The following is a 23029-nucleotide window of genomic DNA, read 5'->3' as shown; positions in this document are numbered from 1 at the left end:
ACATCTGCCAAACCCGTACTAATTATTGTACGGAGTTGTTCGGATTAGCGAGGTTACATGTATAGAAAAACAAAAAACACGTATACAGCTATATTTTATAATTTTTGAAATTAGTACAGCTAAGTTTACAAATTCGTCAGTTGACGAAATGGCAGAAATATCGTTGGTAACTATGTACAGTACATACAACGTCACGTTGTGATACTCGACTCGCACCTAATGACCGGACATACGTGCATACTTCAGCCAAATTTGAAGAGACATTATTATTAATGGCCGAAACTGACGAAAGGACCGAGAAGACGTGTGAATCGATCTTTCGTCGTTATTTGCTCGCATTACGGTACTTTAAACCGTTGGTTATACTTTGTAGAAGAAAAGAGAGCCATAAAAATCCAAATACAAGTATAAATTCTTTAAACTGTCACGGTTTTATGACATATACACTGCATCGGATGGTCAAATCCAAGTATTTAACCTTATAAGGCCAAATTTATTTAATAATAACAATTGTAAATTGTTATAGATATACCGTAATTTGTAGAATTGTAGATTGAAAATACCAGATAAGTCGGGGGTTCGCAATGTTTTAAGAATATTTTAAACCTTTTTCAATCAATATTAAAACATACATTCCAAAAGTAAACAATTATCTACACGTAAAACAGAGTATAGAATAGACTCTCGATTATCCGAGGAGCGGATTAACCAAAAATTCTCATGGATAAAGAAACCATTAAGCCTCGATCATTCGCTTAGTAGAAGGGGGATGATGTGGATTGTTTAAGAGTCCAGTTTGTCACGAAAAGCAACGCCAGACAGTTTTATGCGTTGACGTTTCTTGGAAAATTTATCCGCTTTCAGACGAATCCGGATATTCGAGAGTTACTGTGTAATTAACTATTGCTTAAAACTATAAATAATTACATAATTTAGTCACTGTTCTATCAATTACATGAAATATACGTTGAAGTTAATCAATTGATTACATCAATTCGAATTGGTGAAATATATAAATATAAAATATTTTTTTCTGCTCGGAAAATCGATATTCGGCGGATCTCCATTATACAGTAGCCTAATTACTTTTCTTAACCTTTTAAGACAATTGATAGCATGTCGCAGGCGCTGTTTCTTCCACTTCACTTAATTACAGAAGAATAAATATTATGTTATCAACATTTCTAAAATTGTTGACGCGTTAATTATTCAACAAAGTAGCTAAACAAAACTGTAGTGTTCGCGCAATACGATTAATATCCGAATTTTTTGTTCGTTTCATTTAAAACGTTATAAAATAATCGGTTGTATTGAGCAAGTTTATTATATAAGAGCGTATAATAAGCTTAATAATGCACTTTTATATAATAAGCTTGCTCAATACAATCGATTATTTTATAACTTTTTTGTGAAATATTTCGTTTCGCGATATAACGGTTTCATTACACGCAAATAAATAATTTCTACACAAGACTTTTGAGGTAACGCACTAATGAAATTTTGGCATCGCAAGTGTAATAAAATAAATGATCGAATATCTAAGTGTATCTAGCTCGTATTTTAATAGTTTACGGCTAAAATAATAGTGTATTAATAGATTATTATCGTTAAATGTACACTCGAAACAGAGAGAGACGTAATGAATTTAAGTAACACGATTGACACCAGTCGGGTTAACAGCGAGGTTGAGGCCGAAGTTTTAAACGCGAAAACGTGTACGTCGGACGTTCGGCGCCGCTTTCCCGTAAGTCTACAAGTTTGACAATGACGTTTGGAATCATGCTCGACGTTCCAAACGCCATTGTCAAACTTGTAGACTTACAGGAAAGCGGCGCCGAACGTCCGACGTACACGTTTTCGCGTTTAAAACTTCGGCCTCAACCTCGCTATTACTGAACATTCTAAATATTTTAATAACATATTGTATAATAGAACAACTGAACAATCTACTTATTATTCTAGAATAAGATTTTCATGAATCTAGGCTCTTGGAGATAGCGTAATGCATTTGAAACCGAAGGTTTAGAACACGATAGTCGTTACTACACCTCCGGGTCAAAGGTCACCGTAACAAAGTTTATTTTAACCGATTAGCATTAAATAGAAACTGTTTCTATTGTTTAAATCCACCATTATTTGTTAGATGAGTCGAGTGAATAAGCATTACTCACGACACGAGTCAAATCACCAATGTCGTAAACAAACTTATTGCATAATCTCTCTTAAGCAAGGTTCTAATATATTAAAACGAAAGTAAAAAAATTTTTACCGTTTTATGGTGTAAAACATTTTGACATTTCTTGAACGACCGTCAAAATCAGAATAAATGTTTAAGATTCCAGAATCCATCTCATTAATTTTACTTTCTCGACATTCGTGTGATAAATCCAGTTAGTATTAATAATAACTGCATCTTTTGGTCAATGTGATTCAATTTTTTAAACTCTCTCTGCCCTGTGGGCGCTAAAAGGGCCGTTTTTAGCAAACCCATTATGGCTTCGGTCGGGCCCTCAATGGGATGGCCGGACGGACCATCACCCGAAGAATTGCTGGGGCTTTTTGAACCGGTCCGGATTCGATTTCGGGTTCTCCAGAGCGGTAGGTTGTCATCTTGACCGCATGGCCATCCGGCCTCAAATGTGATTACGCATAATAATTACAAATATTAAACGGTAAATATCAATAATTACCAATGAAACCTGGTGAATTTAATAAAAATACGTTTTATAATATTTGTTACCTTTACTTATAAGATACATTCATTATTTATTACATAAACGAGTTCTGTTCATTAAATGGTTAAAAACAAATGATTTATTTTTGCAGGAACAGCTTCTGCGGCATTTGGAATTACAAAGGGTTTTTGACTTTTTACATTTGCAGCGATTTGAGTTACAATCGACTGTACAATTGCAATATTGAACTCCTCGACCACCGAAATTAGAATTCTTGCCAGCGCATTTTCTTAGACTTATTTCAATATCTGGAACTTCATCAAATGAAATAAGTTTCCTGGCAGACGGTAGATCCATTCCTTGTAGCTCTGGTTCAAAATGCCATTTTTTTTCTATCTAATTTATACGTTTTCATTTTCAATAATAATTATTTAACAGCTACAATATTCCGGTTATCAGCTTTAGCCCTATCTACCTCCGAAATCTTTATCAGTTGGAAATTTAAACTTTCAAAACCGTAACATTTTCCCGCTTGCTTATTTAGTGACTGTTTAGTAGAGCTTCGAGCTTCTCCAAGTTTTATAGAGATTTCATTCAGCGCGAAAGAAGAATCTTCCTTGGATTTTTCACTATTTTCCATTTCAACATCGGTAATATCTTTTACTTTGTTCTTTTCATTATGGATCTTCACTATTTCAGGAGCATGTTCTTCGTCTTCTATTGGATCTCCAATAATTATTAGCACTCGAATCATCTATACTCATCCATATTGTTACCATTTACTGTACCTATATCGTCACCCTCTTTTGATATTATGTATTACTCTCCGAAGTTGGACATCATTATTAGCAAAATCTCTTATATATAGCAAGATCTTCACTAGTCATTTCTGACAAACCATCGACTGGCAAGTAGGAATATACAGCTAAAAATAGCTTCATATGGACCGCCATCTATTTCAGAGTGATTCGCTCTATTTTTCATAAATTGAATGAATTTTATCCCTTCTGACCATTTCTTTGTATTAATTATTTCAAGCCAGGTGGTTTCATTTTCTCAATGTCTTGCGATTGACTATGTCTTGGCTTCCGTGAACAATTTGAGTTCGTCCGCATTCTGCAAACTTCTTCAATAATTTTATTAGCGAATTTCCGGTCATTGTCACTTTGCAAGAAGTGTGGTCTTCCAAATATTGCCAACACATCCAATAGATGGTAAGCAACTTCCTCGGCTCGTTTTGTTTCTAAAGCTCTTATTTGAAATAAATTTCTCTAGATGGTCTGGGTAAACCCCTATAAATTTGTAATCTTCGTCCGCTTGTGACCTGCTTGTCAATGAGATCGATCCGATATCGCCAATTGAATGCACCGCTTTTAATTGATTTAACATCCCAGACTTATTTTGGAATGCTTTTTCTTTTGACAAGGTTCACAAAGATTTAAATACATACCTATATTATAACAATTTCTACTGTAATGTTTTAATACTTTGCCTCAAGATCTTTCGTCATTCTGTTTCGTCCAATTGCAATACGGATCTCACGAATTATTTGAAAATTCTCTTCTATAAAAGTGTAATAAGTAATCTGGTTTTTCATTTTTAACTGGTACAATGAGTTTTTCAACACTCGCAATTTTTATAACATCGTATAATATCGAGTCTTCGTTACTTCTAGATTATCCATTATGCTTATGGGTAACGTAAGATTAGAAATTTGACCCTCCGGGTTTTTTGCAAACCTGGACGTTTTGAGACTTTCCCTGAATCCAAAATAGCCAAAAGAAACGGGGGAAAATTCTGTAGATATATGTAGGTGTGCGAGTTATTTCGTTTATTATCCGAGGAGGGGATAAAAATGAATAATTTTGAGTGACGTAAGAAAAGCAATTCAAATTACGTTTTAATTTGCATTTAAAGGTGTTATGACAATTACATTTAGGAACCTGCCCAAAGGCGTGCAGGGTTTACATCTCGTCACTTGAGGCGCTAGTGTCAGCTTGATGTATACGTAACTTCCGGTAGTGCATAAAATAGTGGAAACTAAGCGGAAGTTTTGATTTGCTTGTAAAAATCTGGATTTAAAGAATGTAACAGTTTCTGAATTAAGAAAGAAATGAAAAGAATTAGGGATCAAGACCGCTCGTTGTCAGTGGAGTGGGTTTGCAGACTCCTCTTTTCGTCGTATAGGGTTATAATCAGTGGTGATATTCGGCGGGTTCGCACAGGTTCGGCCGAACCCGTTGTTAAAATTTTCAGTTTCCCAAACCTTGTTAAACACACGGAACATTTCTCAGTGGGTTTGTTTTTTTTTAAAAAATATATTAAAATATGCGTATTATACTCTGTAATACTACTAAACTAGGGCCTTATACCCCGTTTGCACCGAGCATTTCAATCTAGATTGTGAGCAAGGTCAGGGAGTATGTCTTGGTGCGATCTCTCTCGACCGTTTCAATCGAAATTTAATCGCGATCGATTCAAGAGTGTTCTTGAAAGTAGATCCAGTCATAAGAGAGATCCCGGAATGCCACGCGCGCGAGACAATACAAGATGGCTGTGGAACACGTGTCGGGCTATGGACAGCGAAAGAAAAAGTATAATGTATCTCGAGAGATGATGACATACATGTGCCTATTTCTAGAAGCGCCATATTGCGGTAAAGAATTTCTCTGCCTTGAAAAAAAAAAAGGTCGACAGCTCTAAAATACTATTGTTACCTGGCCTTCTCCCATGGCTCGTTACGTTCTAAATACGCCACTGATTGTTAGATATATGGTTGCAAGAAAATGTATTGTATTTATTTCTAGCCAAAACTTCCATTTCGTTTGTCGGTGATTGTCAGGGAAAAATTTTCTGCTAGCGAACCCCTTGTTAAATATTTCGAATATCACCACTGGTTATAATGCGTCACAAAGTTGGATTCCGATTGATGTTTATACTGTTTAACGACAAAAAAAGCTATATTTTTAAGCTTGGATTCTGCTTTTATTGTATAAAACGTTGATTAATAACGCGATCAATGGTGATCCGGGCATAGGTTAGAGGGTTCCAATACATACAGTACGTATAATATAATAATAAATTTTTTACAGTACTATGTAATTTATTAAGATAATGTATAAATGCAATATTTTCAAGCTATTTGATGAAAATTCCCTGAGAGAACTCATTGACGTGTGTTGTGCCCAGTCCCGAGCCTCTATGGAAGAACTTTTGTCGTCCTATACTCGAATGTAGGCAACGCGTAGCATAATTAATAGGTAATACCGTATATAATCATGTAAAAAGCATTATTAAGAAATGCATTATACTAAGATTGAGACAATTTTAAGCCAGGCAAACACGGTATAACAGACGAAGGACTTTTCTGTAATTGGACTGCAATTTGAAAAAAATTGTAGACCTATAAATTACCACTGTCGTCCGTCCGTCTGTCTTTCCTTAATCTCGAGAACGGAGTTAAATGAAAAACGAGACCAGATATGAAAACCTTAGGGACGAGAAGCCCGATTAACTGTATAAGAACTTCCGACGCAAACCGGAAGTCGGGTTATTTCGATTCGAAACTTCCCCCGAAAGCAGTTAATAGATGACCGGCACGACTCTATTGTTAAAGGAAAAGTACGATGTACAGGAGAAAGCCACTACTAATTTGAGGTGGAGAGTATATATTTTAAATGAAATAAATTAAAAATGTGATTAAAAATTAAGTAATTAGGTCGGAAAATCGACTTTATACGTTACTTTCTACGATTTTCTCCTCTGTATGTGTTTAATTGTAACACCTTAATGTACTGTACTTTAACCTAATTAACTTAACACGAAAATATAAATTTACAACTTGATACGAGTTATTATTTCGGGAATTCTTTTACCTTTATTATTAAGAAACTAAATTATATAGAAACCAGGGTTATATTCCTATTAAATTACGTATCGTGTTTAATAAAATTAATTATTATTATAATTAAAAATCATACTTTTTAAATTATAAGAAATGAGGGCTTAGTTTTCAAATTTTAATTTGGCTTTTTTGCCTCGGAATAAATTCCTATAGTTAGAGCCGAATGGCCAAAATATAATTACTTAAAACTTTATATCGCATTTATACATTATCTTAATAATATTATATATTAATAATAATTCTACATTACGTCTGCGGATCTGTCTTGGAAACTCGTAAAATGAATCATTCTCTAGTGGCAAAGGACTGTTTTCGGAATATATTCTTAGACCTTGGAGGAAAAAATTTAATTTATCAAATAGATGGTTCGAACCGTATATTTCGATGCTTTAGCGCGGTTTCTGAGTAGCCCTTCGTTATATCGTGCTTGTTGGGAGACAAAGGGGTATCTGGCGATATAACCGAGTACCGGGGTGTAGCCAGGATCTAAACTACAAGGGGACAACTCATATTAGTTTCGAGGAAGTGGGGAGACAGAGTGAGATTTCACCACAGATGGCTCTAGTCTAGTCACAATATTCATTATTCAAACTGATACTAAATTGATAAGTCTGTATCAATTACTACATTTTAATTTTTCTTCTAGGGATGGGCGGCTGCCCGTCGCTGTGTACGCCTAACCTAACCTGTATTAAATTTTTAAAAATCCTTTCCCTCCGTGAACACAGTCTTTCCAGTCCACTCCCTCAACGACACGATTGGATTGTGAAGACACGGATAAGTCGAAGTTCATTCCGAATCAGGCGACCATCACGTGAGAATTTTTGAAAATCGAAATCGAACCCGGATCCTATAGACTAACAGTAATGCACCTAATCGCTTGCAACCAGCGACTGTCGATAGATTAAGCCTGATTTATATATTTAAAATGTAGTCCTATTACCTACTGGAATGTTGCCGAAATTAATGATTGACTGTGTTAAATAAAAAGATTTTATAAGCATTTTAACCAATAGTTTTTCGAGGCGTAGAAGTATTTTAGAATAATGAAAATTAATTACGAACACCTCCGTCTGTAACAAGGACGTATCACGAAGGCGAGAAAAACTAAAGAAGATGGATGTGGAAAGAGTTTATTTTTCTTTATTAAAATGACAATAAATAACCATTTTAATAATTACGTTACGTGAAATGACATAGATTTATGTTGCTCTCGTGGTATAAAACGTCATTCTTGATTACATAAAGACAATCCGGCATAAAACAACGAAGGAAACGTCGCGTTACGCACGGACTCTTCTTAATTTAGTTTCGAAAAATTGAAGAATATGTGGATTCATTTCATTTTAATTGTTCCAAGTTTTGCTGCTTATAAATGTCATTATTATGATCCAAAATGTATGTATCCAAATGGATGTATCCGGATGGACGGTCCTATATATTACGATGGAAATTTTCGGCAGCGTTATCAAAATACACCATCTCTTTCGAAACAAAGAGCAACACAATATCTAACTGGTAAATATACATTCAGTTTATTGGGATTTGTGATTAGAGTATACTCAATTACTATACTATATATTAATTTTAACAATGCTAGTCACTAAAGGTTCTTGCTAAATAATACACAGTAAATCTCTATTGACTTCATTTTTCTTTCGCTGTCGATCGTTCTGTTCCGCAGGATACTTAGGTGAAAGTATTTAAATGAACTGGCAGAATACTTCAAAACTTGGTCCACCGGCGGCCAATGGATAAAAACCACTGAAAGAGTCGGGGGTTGGCGCCCGACCGAGCGGTCGGCCACGTGGAGTTGTGGGTTTTCTTCACATTTTTAACATCTAAATAGGAGTTGTTTCTCATAAAAAGTCTTCCCGGAGGGCATCCGTCCTCTTTGACACATCGCCCACGTATTTAGTTGCTGTATTCTATGGTACGAAACCGCTTCAAAAACTCAATACATTCCTCTAAACACGTTTAATATTTTTAATCTTGTTATACAAAAGTGTAAAATAGGCATATTACGAGAACAGAAGCTCAATTCATAACGCAGAGCTATAAGAAATTACAGTTCATACGACAGATGCTAGACCCAAGAACCGTTTAGTGTTAGAATATTATAAAAGTAAATTTTACAAATGCAGTTGAACCTGCCTATCTCAAACATGTTTATATCGAAAACCTCTATCCCAAATTTATTGTTTTTTTTTCCTCCGCATTTTCGGCCTAAATTCAATATATTTTCCAGGTATAACTTAACTGATTTTCCTCCAAAATTTCTGTATCTCAAATTAAAATGTCAATTACAAATTCAAAACTCGGCGACTAAATTTCGATGGCAGGAACTGTAATCGAGAAACAGCCTTGCAATACAATACACGGTTGCAATTAATGTTGCTTTTCTCTGACTACGAGTTTGGCACTCTTCTTGTTGGTTAAAAAAAGTCGGGCATCAGAAACAATTTCAAAATATTTCTGTTAAAGTCAAAAATGTTTTATTTAACCTAATACAGGTATGTACTGTACTGTACTTGCTATTGTATTAATACAATACCGTATTACAATCAAATCTATTATTACTGTTAACTGTGTTGGAACTATACCTCGAAACTTGTCTATAGAAATAGACAGGTTCAATTGTATTTAATATAAGTTTAATAGAGTATAAATGAACACGTATTTTAAAATATCATTTTTTAACCATAAACAGACATTGAGAGATTTAATTTCCAAGACGACGAAGATATTAATAAGAACCCTTATTCACTCGAGGATTTAAATCTACTTATAAAAAAATCCGAACGTTTGCCCTTTGAATACAACGAAGACAATGTAGAAAAGAGAATGCCTATACTCGACGTTTATAAATCACCCGAGAAAATTTATAGGGGACAACAAGGACGAGCTTTTGATGTTTCTAATAATTTTAAAAGCCATTACCATCTTCAAAGTAGCCCAAATATATTCTACGGCGGTACATGGAAAGAAGATGGAAGATCGCCTCTCGTGTCTACGAGCAACGGGTGGCAGAAGAACGAATTTCAACTGGATAGTTCGACCTTCAGTCGGAATAAAGCCAAGGAAGATCGAGCTACCGCTTTAAAATATTTAAAATCCCATAATCCGAATAATCTATACGAATCAAACCGGAACTCTTCTGCAAAAAAGAACGAAATAACTTCTCATCAAAAGTACGCTTTCAATCGGGATAGTTCGAGTCTAGAATTACAGAATGGCAAATTGCCTTTAGGTATTTCGCGTAAGAATTACGTTCTTTCGTCCTTCGATACGCCAGATAAAACTATGAAAAACATTAAAAAATTACCTCTCACCACCTTAGAGAACGTTACGGATAGCGCTCATTTTTCGGACCATTTATATAAAAAATTATTTGATCGAACCGCGTTAGAATATTTCTTAAAATGGTACTTTAAATCGGCAAAACACGACGATGATAATGTAAGCGTTATTGAAAAATTACCTTCCGAAATTAAGAATAAATTCGTATACGATCATCATCTAGACGAAGACGACCCGCTGGAACTTATTGAAAACTTGATGGGCATTCTCAAAAGTTATTCGTATTTTCTTGGCCATCTAAACGCAGTCGGTAGTGGCAAAATACAATATATTAAGAGACCGCCCGTTAACATCGCGCACAATTTTCGGCTTTTACCTTACTTAAACATAATTAAGGATCGTTTAATGAAGGATAACGAGATCTCCACCAGCCAAGCGCGAGCAATGGAAGGCTGGCTACCGATTGGGACGACAACGGACGGCTTAAGAAGTATTCTTCTGCCCGATTACGGCAATTTAATTAATAATTTACTCAAAAATAATATGAAATTATCATCAAATAACGCGCAAAATATTCTCCATTTTATTAGTTCATCTATTCCCGACGACGACGCATGGCACGGCACGAAAGAATCGTCTTGGCATACTTATCATCAGTTGCCTAAAATCGAGGAGGATGGCGGGTCGGAAATGATTAAAGAATTATATATTCGCTTATTGAAACACACGTTGATTCATTTTCTATCTAACTTAAGATTGGGCGACAAACCGAAGGGGGTAAGCGACTCGTGGTCTCTCGGTAACGTTGCTGGCGAATCGAATAAATACGACTTTCTGTCCGAAATTCGTAAGTTGGAAAATGGAGTATGGAATAACTTGGATTCGGCTGCGAATATTAAAAATATTCTAAGTTTAAGTAAATTCGTAAACGATTTAAGCCACAGTCTTCCGACAGAAATCGCGGAACCTTGGAGCGGGAGAAGGAGTATTCAGCGTGACATTTTAACGAAACATAAACTTTTAAATGGTTTGGATTTAGAAAATTCTGTGTTACAAACACTTATAAAGTTATCATCGGTGGCTCGGCATCGTCCGGACCACCTTCGGCAATACCCAAGTTTGAAGGCGATCGGAAGCGTGAATATGTTAGATAAATATAATCAATTGTTTCGTAGCCACGACGGTGTAGGAAATTTAATAAAGTTAATTTACGGTATCATAAAGGATATTTCGCCCGCGTCTTACACCAAAGCCAATAACTACCGCAGTTTATTGAAATTATTACAAGAATGTCTCGCCCGTTTATGAAGAATAATTTATTAAATAATAGCCAGGTTGAGGCCGAAGTTTTAAACTCGAAAACGTGTACGTCGGACGTTCGGCGCCGCTTTCCCGTAAGTCTACGAGTTTGACAATGGCGTTTGGAGTCATGCTCGACGTTCCAAACGCCATTGTCAAACTTCTAGGCTTACGGGAAATCGGCGCCGAACGTCCGACGTACACGTTTTCGCGTTTAAAACTTCGGCCTCAACCTCGCTATTATTCCTAAATTGTTTACGTCGATACTACGCGGAGGATGCCAATAAAAACATGGCGTTTGTAGAATTACAAATAAAACTCTACCGGGAGGTGAAAAGGTGGTAGAGCGCTTCGACTTCTCGCAATGTTCTATCTATTTAAAATATTTAGAAACAAAATTTATAAGTTATTTATTTGTAATAAATATAAGATTACGTTGTTTTTTCCGGCGCGAGCTATTTTGTCGTTACCATTGTCGAGTTTTTAATATAATTTTTTTTCGACAGATGGCGCAACTTTATTTACTCGTCAGGAAAAATAAATTCTTAATGTTATTTTTATTGCGTTAAGCAAAATTTATTGTTTTTACATAAAAAAGTATAGAAAATAATTTTATTAGCTTTTAAAATTAATACTCGTTAAATATTCGCACTAATTTACAAAAATACACATTATCGGGATTAAATATAGGCCTAAATTACATCTTTTATTTAACCGTATTAAACACATTTTATCGATAAATTAAAATTAATTTAGCCGTCTTTCGTTAAAAAAGGCTTTTTATTTTAACGAAATTAAAATTTCAAACCACTTCTACACCGATTGTATTACCGCCTAATTATGACGTCAAAGACGACGCGATTGTAAAACGAATTTAAGAAATTGTTTTTACTTAAAATAAAAATTTAATTCAATTCTATTAAAGATTAATTAATTTAAAAATACGAAATTCTTTTTATTTAATTTTATTCGGAATAATAAGTTTAAATCGAACTTAATACAGTCGGAAAAGTCACTCGCCAGCCCGGCCGGTTTCCATTTATAAACTTTATTTCGAATTATTGAACGGAAAGTAATCTATAATGCGATTTGTTGATTTTTATCTTAGACACCTGATATTTGGCACGAAACAGGTGGAGAACGATAAACACAAAAGAGTCGCCATTTCGACACCTGACCGTCCGGTCGCCATTTTGAACAAACAAAACACAGCTGGGTTACCATGGCGACAACCGAGAGAGACTGGAGGATAACGTCGATTTGACATCTGCGCCACTGAAATTTGCCCATTTTAACCGATTAGCATCGATCTTAAGTTACTTCACCTTCCAAAATTTCCTCCAATAAGAAAGCTTTTAGCCCGAAAACTGCAACCGCCAAATTTGAAACAAACGAAACGAAATTGTTAAACGATCGTAATTTCAATTGGTAATTAAAAGTTAAAATTACACAAATTTCCCAATTAGCCTAGAGGCGAGCGGAGTGGCCGAAAGCTCGTTATCGGGTCCGAGACGGGACCCATTCTGTACCCTATTTTTTAACGAATGAAATTCGTAGAATACTTTATTAATAGATAGAAACCTCGAGGATTTTATTAGAAAAAAAGTAAGACTAGTTTATAGGGGTAGAAACCCAAGTTTTCTCCGGGCCTCGGGAAAAATCCCTAGCTCCGCCACCTCTCGATGGCCCCGTACACAAAAATACACCTTTTCCTCGTGATAAAACGTAAGGTTTATCTAATCCTTACGTATTCTTAGGAATTAATCTCCGTTTATCGGAATCAAACGGGACCGGACCTCATTCGGACAAATCAAAATTAGTGCTCCATTGAAATAAGTCTAAAATTCCCTACTTAAAATCCTTTTTAACCGTTGAAAATAAACTCGAAAGCAATAGGAACATTATACTTTATAAAAAAAAAAAAAAAAACCACGACTCGGTATTCATTTTTATCCCCGCATAGGTAAATGTTTCGACGATTCGTACCGGCCTGTCCGGATAAAGGGAGGTTGACAGTACAGTAGACCCCCCTATAACACGGATTCATATAACACGAAACGTATCTACCGTGTTATAGGGGAAGTCTACTGTACTTACGGCGTGTATATAAACAGGCGTACGTACTCAAAACCTAATCAATTAATTTATACACCGAAGGTATACAATCTTGTACACACATAAGTTATAAATATTATAATAACTTAATACATAAATTTGCAGTTTTATAAATTAATCTACTGTCTAAGATCGTCCGTAGCTTATATAGGCCTTCCCTTAAATATTCCATAGTCTATAAGGTGTAGGCCTATATAAATCTTGTTGATACTTTGAAAGACATATATTAGAGCTACGGATATAAATTACGGAAACAAATACGCGATATTGTAATATTTTGTCAAAATCCTAATTATAAAATATCTTGGTTATTTTAATTCTTTAAAATCCTGCTTAATAACGATATAAAGATTTTAAACTTATGTTAATTAGAATAATAAATACACCGATGAAAACCGTATAAATAATGACATACAATCTTTCATTACTAAGTGATATTAATTTATTAATTAATGTAATGTATAAGCGTAATATATCCAGGCTTTTAATTATTAATACACTTTGAAGATTTAATAATATAGACAAAAGTTCTATAGTTACAGACAACAATACAAGATAAACTACGAATATGTTTTATTTATGGATCTAGTTATGTAACTGATATATTTTATGTTGATATTCGATCTTTTAAACCATAGAAAACACATTTTTAGCTGGAAAATAATTCATATTTTTATCTCCATTTGTCAATAAGTATAGGAGCGGGTATGATAAAGTAGGATAATCATAGACTTGTGTAAAACTACAGAGACTTAAAACGGCTAATAAAACACAGCTTTATTATTAGCGTGGATTGTAAATTTAAATAAATTTAATTTGGCATTGGAGAAAAGACAATAGACAGACACGAAACGAATAATTCGTCAATATAGAATTTCGTAAAAGTTGAAAGAAAAAAGCGAAACGTCGGATCGATTTATCTTTGCACGGTGTGAGAAACGAGCCAGGTGTGATTAAACCGAAAACGAGGTAGGAGGATCGATCAAATGAATACGTTTTGAATTGAATATTATCACCGGAGAAGCTTTAATAATGTCTAAATTATCTTACGTCGCCGTTAATGAATCGTGATTGGAGTAAAGTAACTTTTTAATTACTCGAGTTGCCCGCCCGCTTGATCTTAAGGAATCAACCCGTCGCTCTTTTTCAACGTCCAAAACCAACCGCTTCTAATGCCAATCTATAAAAGTGACGAGTCGAATATCTAAATTTATATCCTTATCTTTTTAAACTAAAACTATTATTCGCGTTACTACGCTTGGTTGACCCGCTTTTAGGGTTTTTCTGCAGGAAAACAACACTCGAGTATTAAGACAGATCTTGTAATTTACATAAACGCTTAAAAGTTGTAATTTAAGAATATAGAAGTAGGTCGGTCCTACCAGATTTTGATCGACAAAGCGAAACGTTGGTTAATTGCGTTAAAATAAAATTTGGAGTGTTAAATAAGATAGAGCATAGGGCCTCGTACTATTAAGGGCCCGGCTGTATAAAAATCTAAATGCCCATCTCGAATTGTTATTTTATTATTAGATTTTATTATTAGATCCATAATTCTTATTTATATTGTATTTCTTTTTTTATTTGTTTGTTTTCTCTATCTTGAAGAAATATTGTATTAGCATCCATTCCAATTTGAAGCTACAATAAACCTACAGAACTTTAATTAAGGTACACGGACTCTTCGATTGTTCAAAGATCGGTTTCTTATATCTTTCGTGGACTTTCGTAGTTTTAAAATGATTTTTATGCAAATTTTACACGGAAAACTATAAATTGAAGACTGTAATCTTACAAGAGGAAACATAATAAAAAGGTTGTAGGACAACTTGCAAAGCGAGTTATAAATACCATAGACAAACACGGTTTTAGAGTAGTGTCTGTACAGGTGGTCATTTTAATCTTTTCGGGTTAGCAGATTATGTTACCGCTGTCTGCCCGAGTAATGTCTTTATTCCAGTTTGCCTTTTGCATGCCCGCTGTACCACACAATAAGGATTAGTGCATGGGTTACTGATACAGGAGAGCGTAACGGAGAAACAGTAGCCAAACACAAAAGGCCGGCGTCAGTTTGAAAATTGCTTTTCTTATTGCTCATGCGGATTGGTTACTAAATCTTTAAATTTTATTTATATAAATCTATCGGTTTAGACGTCGGATTGATTTAAATTTTAATTAATTTGCCTAATCTCGAATAAATACCCCGCTTAGAGAGAACCGTCTTGCGCTCTTATTAGCCCTGGCTGGTTATCAATGGTGGTGATTAGTTTCTCATTGGATTCGAGTGAATATCGTATGGGCGGTTCAGACAATGGCTAGGTGGCCACACACGTGCAGTGTCTGTCTTTGTGGCCCCTATCGACGCACGTGCTGGGATCGCGTAACGTAAAGAGTGAAGTGACCTTAGTGTAAACATTAGAGCATTTGAATGAATAGCACGAGTGTGAAACAATACGCTGGAAACTGACAGATTGACACCAGTGTGGCAGCTGAATATTTTCGTTTATTGAATTTAAAGTCAGATTTTTCTTTGTTCATAAATCAAACACATTGTTTTATTTTATGACACTTAAAATGTGGACATTTTCGGTCCGATTCTCGGATTTCAATACGTATATATTTGTATTTTATTGTTTAATTAGACAAACTTTATACATAAATTTAAGATTTATAATTATTTTTTCATTTTATAAAGTAAAGTAGACCAAAAGAATCAAAATTAAACGCTTAATAAATCAGAATTTCACGAAAACTACAATGAGTTTCGAAGCTAATTATATCATTTCAAACCGTCGAATGGATTTAGGCTATAACTTTAGTCTTTATTATCTATTATAAACACTAGAAAAGCCGATTTGTTACAATTTTCATTAAATACATCTAGGCCTATAGTTTTGTAGGCTCTGAAAGAACAGTTTCATAAACTTTAATTTTCTCAGTTATCGCCTATACACTTTGTCAATGTTACTTGCGTTTTTTATAATTATTTATTTACATTAACATTAGTTTTAAACATGCTCAAATGCTTTTTTCCTTAAAAAAATAATAATAATTCCTTCTCGATGTTTAATCCCTAATTGATTAATAGGCGTATATGTATGTATATATATTTTTTATCAGTTTGCTCAGTAAAGCGTAGTCTAAATGCTGTCTAACATTCATTCAGTGGGTTTTTTTTTGTTCTGCGCTCAATGAGCCGTCTCCATACATCCCCCAATGAGTTGGGTCCTCAATCAACACTTGTCAATCGATGAGAGGGAAAAAACAAAAGAGCCGGAAATCACAGCCGAAAATCAACGATCTGTAACTGGTGATTGTTACGCTGCGGTTAGTCAACACGTGTTCAAATTAATACAACATCCGCCTTTTTGTTGTCTGATGTCCTAAATCTTGCCTAAAACTGAATTTGAAATTCTGTTAAACGCCTGCATTTTATGGATCTCTGCACTTTCACTAAGTATGGAAAGAAAGAAAATAAGCGTGAAATCTGTTAAGGATTTTGGCTTTAAAATTAATAACTGTGATTGAATGGAATCCTGTCGATTGTTCCTATCTTTGTTAACGGAGCTCCGAGTTAAGAGAAATTAATTCGTGTCAGATAAGCCGAAAAGATGAATTCAGATCAAATTAATCTCTATAAAAATTAAATTTATGAGATTCTACGGCGATTGATGTTCAGAATCATAAAAATCAAACAAATAGAACACTACTCGCGGTGCAAATCCTACTACATAATTCTCATTTCTATCCGAAGAAACAGGCGTAGATTCGGGATTCTCATGCTTTATACCCCAGGCGAGAATTGAACCCAAAACCTTCGAGGAACTGGTAGGACACAAATGATTTAATTATCTAAGATCAGAGCTAAATCCTGCAACTATTTAAAATATTAGGACTAAATTCTCCAACTAGGGGTAGCGGGATTAAATGCTCTTCACAGCATTTGGTTCTGCAACTATAACTCGGCGGTCCTAGCTTAATTTGTTACAGTAGGCCTACTAGGTAACGTTTGTTCTAACTGTTAAACCGGGATGCAAACCTTACTTCTGTAAAGTAACTTAATTTTACTTTAAATGACAGTTAACTCGTAGCTCTTCTTTACAGTAATATATAACAATTTAATTTTACTAAATCGTTAGTGTTTTAGTTAATTTATAGGAACGATAAAATCATTTCGATGTGTTCAAAACGATTTATATTGAATGTAGGTTAACAACTTAAATTAACACTAAAGATCTAGCCTAAAATCTATCTAAGGTTACTCCGATGTCGAGTCTGTAACGGTTGAAAGCCAAATTTAATAATTTCCTTCGCGTAAAACACGTTAATTATAGATTTTTACCATTTTTTTTTCTCTCATCCCGAAGGCATTTCCGATCCGGAAATTCTTACCATCTGGACTACAGCGAATTTCCTCTCGTCGTGATTAAAAAAAAGCTTTACTGTAGCATCCCATAAGGAAACGTACACATCCAACGATAAACAATTGCATTTTTGAAAGAATGTAACACCTCTTATAGCGATTTAGGCTGGATAAATAAACGGTAAGACTCCACCCAAACTGGTAGTTGGTCGGCATATCATAGACATAATATAGCTGTTTTTCTCAAGCGCAAGATGAGAGATACTTTAAAAAATATAGAGAGGCAAGTATATAAACTGTTAGTTAAGCAATAGGGCAATTAAGTAGAGCTCAATCATTCCGGGTCACGGTGCCGATAACAGTTCCACTTGTCAAATACATAAAGTGGCTTCCGATTGGTAGAAGGGTGGTACGGCACGTGCCGTTTATTGGTGCATCCCGTAAGGCACGCGCCATACACACGCGGACGACAGTCGTGGCCGCTTTCCATCGACAGAGGTGTTGGTTCCCTGGGGAGGCCAACCACATTGCGACACATTATGGAAAACATCGACCTGGCCAACGTTAATCGGCAGTTCCTCCAGCAACATCTTCACTTCGACACATTCCAAGGACAATCTAGTATAGGTTCGCCTTACAGCAGACATCAGGATCAAGAAAATCTACGTCAGAAGCGTAGGAAAAAGAGATGTATGCAACAACAGGTGCAGCAAAGATTGGCCGCTAATTTAAGGGAAAGAAGGAGGATGCAATCTATTAACGATGCCTTCGAAGGACTACGTGCTCACATACCGACTTTACCTTACGAAAAGAGACTATCTAAAGTCGATACTTTAAAACTGGCCATCGGATATATAAGTTTTTTGAGTGAGTTAGTGAATTCGGGGAGACATCCTGCCGATTCTTTGCAGAATCAGGCATCCGACCAACCTAAAAAAGTCATCATCCAGTGCCACAGAGGTATGCCATTTCTACTAATTTCCTCTCTGCCACTCCGCGTTATAATAATCTGCACCATTCTACTCGCTGCTTTTAACATTTCTCTAACATTTATCCCGATTTCTTTCTTAAGCTACGCCGCTAATCCAGCTAAATACGTTTAATAATCTCCTAAATACAAATTTCGTTAAAATTAACTTCTAATCTTATCATTTTAATTATTTAATAATAAAAATTATGTTTAAATGCGCTTTTAATACCCCGAGGAGTTTTTATCAATTTAATGCGTTAACAATTTTTCTAAGCCTGCGCTACGTTTACTTATTATAATCTGGACTATATTTACACAATAGCTAAACCAAGCCATAGTTTAGGGCCCGGTGTTTAAGGTTTCATTTAAAGCCTGTCTCTTTTCAATTTATTATTATTTAACGAATGACGGAAAGGTACGTGTGGCGGCTTTAGGCCACGGGTCCAAATAAGTGAAACAGACTCGTTGTACACTTACCCGATAGGCCTATCTTTATTTTTCCACCTGTCAATTATAGAAAAAAGGCAACTAAAGATAAAGAAATTTAAATTAAAAGTCGAATAATTTCACGCACAGACACACGTCTATCGGGCGACGTTTATCTCGTAAATATCCTTATATTTATCGCTTTAGCGGTTACAAAATAACTAGAAAAACATCGATAGATCTCGTCGAGGAGTGATACAAGATAACGGATTAAGCAACGATTAATCCCGTTTTAGTTTCGGGCTAAAAAATTTAAGTGAAAATTCTTAACGTTTATTCGGTCCTTTAATCTTGGAAAATTTAGTTTTTATTGCGCGTAAACGGAAGAAAAATCTATTAACCAGAAGAAACGTAATTAAAAGTAATTGATAACGAGCCGAAAATGATCTCGATTATTATAGAAAGTAATTAATTTTTTAAAGAAGATTTAAGTATATGCTTTATACGAATCTATCAAACATAATTTGACGTACGAAACTTCTTTATCTTTCGATTAAACGACATTTAAAGGTTTGAAGAGGCGAAAAATACTTTTAAAATGTCCCCGTAGGCGACTTATTTGACGTGGTTCCTGCATTTAAATCTTTAAAAAATAACCTTATTTCCATTTATTTTAATTTACGAGAATCTTTAAAAAGTTTTACAAGAAGTTAACAGAAGAAACGTTTCGCTGCTAGTTTTATTAATGTTTAAGCCTTATTTACACTTTAAAACTGCTCTAAACGATGTCCAAGACGTAAATTAGCCCAGTAATGTTATTTTTTATCATCGTCGAGAGCATTTCCACTCATTTCTATGGAAAGTTTGCGGTTAAAATGGATTAAAGATTGCCTTTTTTATAAAGGCCTACTTAAATGATAACGCGTGCTAAACGTACAAGTGTTCGTCATCCTTCGTCAATGGATCGTAACCAACGTTTCTCTCGCAGTTTGATTTTTTATTCAACACGAATTAAGGCGATCCTCCCAATTTACAATTACAGTTTTAATAACATCTGTTAATAATAGATACTAATTTAAACTTAGAAACTGCGATTATTAGTTACAAATTGACTAAATTTTGCATATTTTTCTGTAAAAACGATGATTTCAATTATTTTTCTTTAAGTAATTAGTTAATAATTTGGAATTTCCTTTCCATCCCAATGACAGCGAAAGGCCTATCTTAAGTAAGGCAATTAGTTGTCAAAGTTGAACTAGACTCGAATAGGCAGACAGGCCCTTTCTCTACCAATCCCGGACACGGAGGGATCCCGAAATTTAGTCTTTTATGTAAGAAAGCGACGGAGAAACGTTTACCCGTGACTATCCTTCGCTTTGTACACCCGGCGAAGATCCTTTAGACGCAGGCCTTAAACATAATATAGGACCCTAATTAAATACGATAAATTGTCTTCGGTTCTTGCATATAAAATAATAGCCTAATTACTGGGATATGCTATCAAATAAATGGCATTTACAAGTACCGAATTGACTAAATTATCAATTTAGGACCCGCCGTGTACGTAGGTAGCTGCTAAACACGTCTCGTTATTTAGAAAATAACCAAGGCCTACTTCTCGAAAGCCTTAAAAGCCAGTTTATTAATTAGGCTTTGGTACGGATCTAATCTCGAACGTTTACGAAAATTACGGGCTTACTATAGAAACGTTTCGTATTTAAACGACCGCGCAAGGCTCGACACTCGAAATTAACCTCGATTTAATTAAAATCGGTACTCGAGCACGGAATTCTAATGGTAGTTTAGTATTATTTTCGCATTAGAGAACGATTTGCCGTCATTTTCAGTCACCGTATTAAATAAGGTGTTATCAATTTTGTTTTTTAGGTGGGCCAAACGGTTTTTTGTCACTAGCCGGCCATTCCTTATCGTGGTCTAACGAAAAACAACAGCTACAGAACGGCAACGTGATGGTTGCCAAAGTTTGGACTCCCGAAGATCCCAGGAAAGGAGGAGACCTTTCTAGTCCAGATCCACTATAGGCTATCAGACCCGGGTATAAATAGGCTATATATACAAATAAATAAAAACAAAGACCTAGTCAAACATCGTGCCATCAAATTTTATTGTCTAGTCCTTTGCTGTATTCTGTAAGTAGCGTGAGAGAAATAAAATTTATTATTTATCTGTTTCAGTGTCTTCTCTATTAACTCGAATCGAATCAATTAAGTACCGAACGTTCTCGATTGTTTCGTTCCAGTTTTAATTTGTGGAAAATCTTCACACAGAATTACATTTTCGTCTGGTTAATGAGGAAAAGCACTACTCAAACACTATCCAAAATACAGTGGCGTAGCAAAGGAGGTGCAAGGGGGTGTATCGTGCACCGGGCGCCACTCGCAGAGGGGCGCTCAAATGGTCTCCGAGACTAACTATATGTGTTTCTGGAGGGGAGGGGCGCCAATAAAGTATCGGGCGCCAGTTATGTTCGCTACGCCACTGCCAAAATATCCTCTTATAAGCTTAAAGAGCTATAAAATTACCACGCGTACATTTTTATTCTTGTAGTGTGAATTATGAATTTATTTAATTTTTTGAATACATTTAATCCTAATTATCTTTAATGATCTCGAGCAAAAATACAACTTCGCTAGATTTCTCGGGTCATCTTAAGGCAAAATGGCTTTTTCCAGGCTTTTTCTTGGAATTTTGATGAAAATATAAGTTTGAAAATAGATTTACAGAAAAATTGATAAGCTGGAAACCGACGTCGGTGAGTAGACGGCCATCTTAACTTGCGACGACACTCGGGACTGAACCAAAATGGCGTCGGAATATACATTTTATAAAAAGACAGCTGTACGCGGGGATATTAAAATACACCACAATAACAAGTTGATAGTGTCATTAAGGGAGTGTGCACCCGTCGTTCGATTGTGTACGGTGCAGTCCAGTTGACAAAATCACGCACAACATTGTTCCCTTCGCGTGTCCCGGTAACCAAGAAGCATGTCGACCGTTCCACTAGTTTAACGCTTATGAAGTATACAGTCGAACACGTGTACCGACGATGACGTGGCAAAACACTTAAAGTCAAAAAAATAGCGCCCGCTAATAAACTTTATATTCATTTTTTCGTTTCCTCCATTTGTAGACTAACCTTTAAAAAATGATCATTTATCAATTAATTATTTTCCTGTGTATTTTTTCGGTAAAATGAAAGATTTGCGGCGGGTTCCGCCATGGCAAACCGAGTATAAACACATCATTCTTAAATAGTACATTAACTCTATCGAGAAGCTCCGTTAAATTTGTCTCTCTTGTTGTTTTTTTTTATTTTATTTTATTTTATTATTCATACGCGAGTAGCTGCAGCCATATGTAACAATATAATGAAGTGTTCTTCCATTATTTCCATATTCGCCGAGGTTGTTGGGGTTGGGTCTGGCCAAAAGGACATTGTTTGATCGATCCACGAAATGCTGGTGTGGGAACGAGTCAGGTGCAAACGGCAAGAAACAACTTCCAATCTTCATACGAGCGACTCCCTTTCTATCCGAAGATACAACCGTCTGGAAAATTGGATCCCACTCTGCATTTTTTTCCTCCTGTCTGCCTTCTTTAAAATGTATTTTTACCATTGTTCGAGACGAGATCGTTCTTTTTAAAAGCAGAATTTACATAAAATCGTTCGAGATTTTGATAGCAGAGTTTATTTTCGTGTGGGTTATTTCGGTAAGGATTTATTGATCTGTAATCTACTTATTAATTTTAATTTGAGTCGTATTTTTAAATAACTCGGCTTCTTTAGGATTCGAACTTAATTAATTGCCTAGATTTTACGGGATTATACGAGTATATCTGCATTTATAAAATATAAATAAGCGTAAACTCTACCGTTCTAGCTCTACCGTTTAATCGGTATATAACACAACACGCTTGTGTGTAAAATGATCAATTATACTCTCTTATTCTCG

General features: G+C 35.2%; 1 protein-coding gene across 1 annotated transcript; it reads left to right on the top strand.

Annotated features, from left to right (window-relative positions):
* The first annotated feature begins 18114 nt into the window (after positions 1 to 18114).
* On the top strand, positions 18115 to 21243 carry LOC136974472 (pancreas transcription factor 1 subunit alpha-like). The gene is made up of 2 exons (XM_067269385.1): positions 18115 to 18616; positions 20940 to 21243. Exons 1-2 carry the CDS (start codon positions 18196 to 18198, stop codon positions 21092 to 21094), a joined length of 576 nt encoding a protein of 191 aa, XP_067125486.1. The 5' UTR covers positions 18115 to 18195; the 3' UTR covers positions 21095 to 21243.
* The last annotated feature ends 1786 nt before the right edge of the window (positions 21244 to 23029 follow it).

This window comes from Centruroides vittatus, unplaced genomic scaffold, assembly GCF_030686945.1.
Source record: "Centruroides vittatus isolate TY-2023 unplaced genomic scaffold, ASM3068694v2 contig_349, whole genome shotgun sequence".
NCBI lineage: Eukaryota > Metazoa > Arthropoda > Arachnida > Scorpiones > Buthidae > Centruroides > Centruroides vittatus.
The sequence above is the reverse complement of the archived record's forward strand: the minus strand, read 5'-3'. Positions and strand labels throughout refer to the sequence as shown.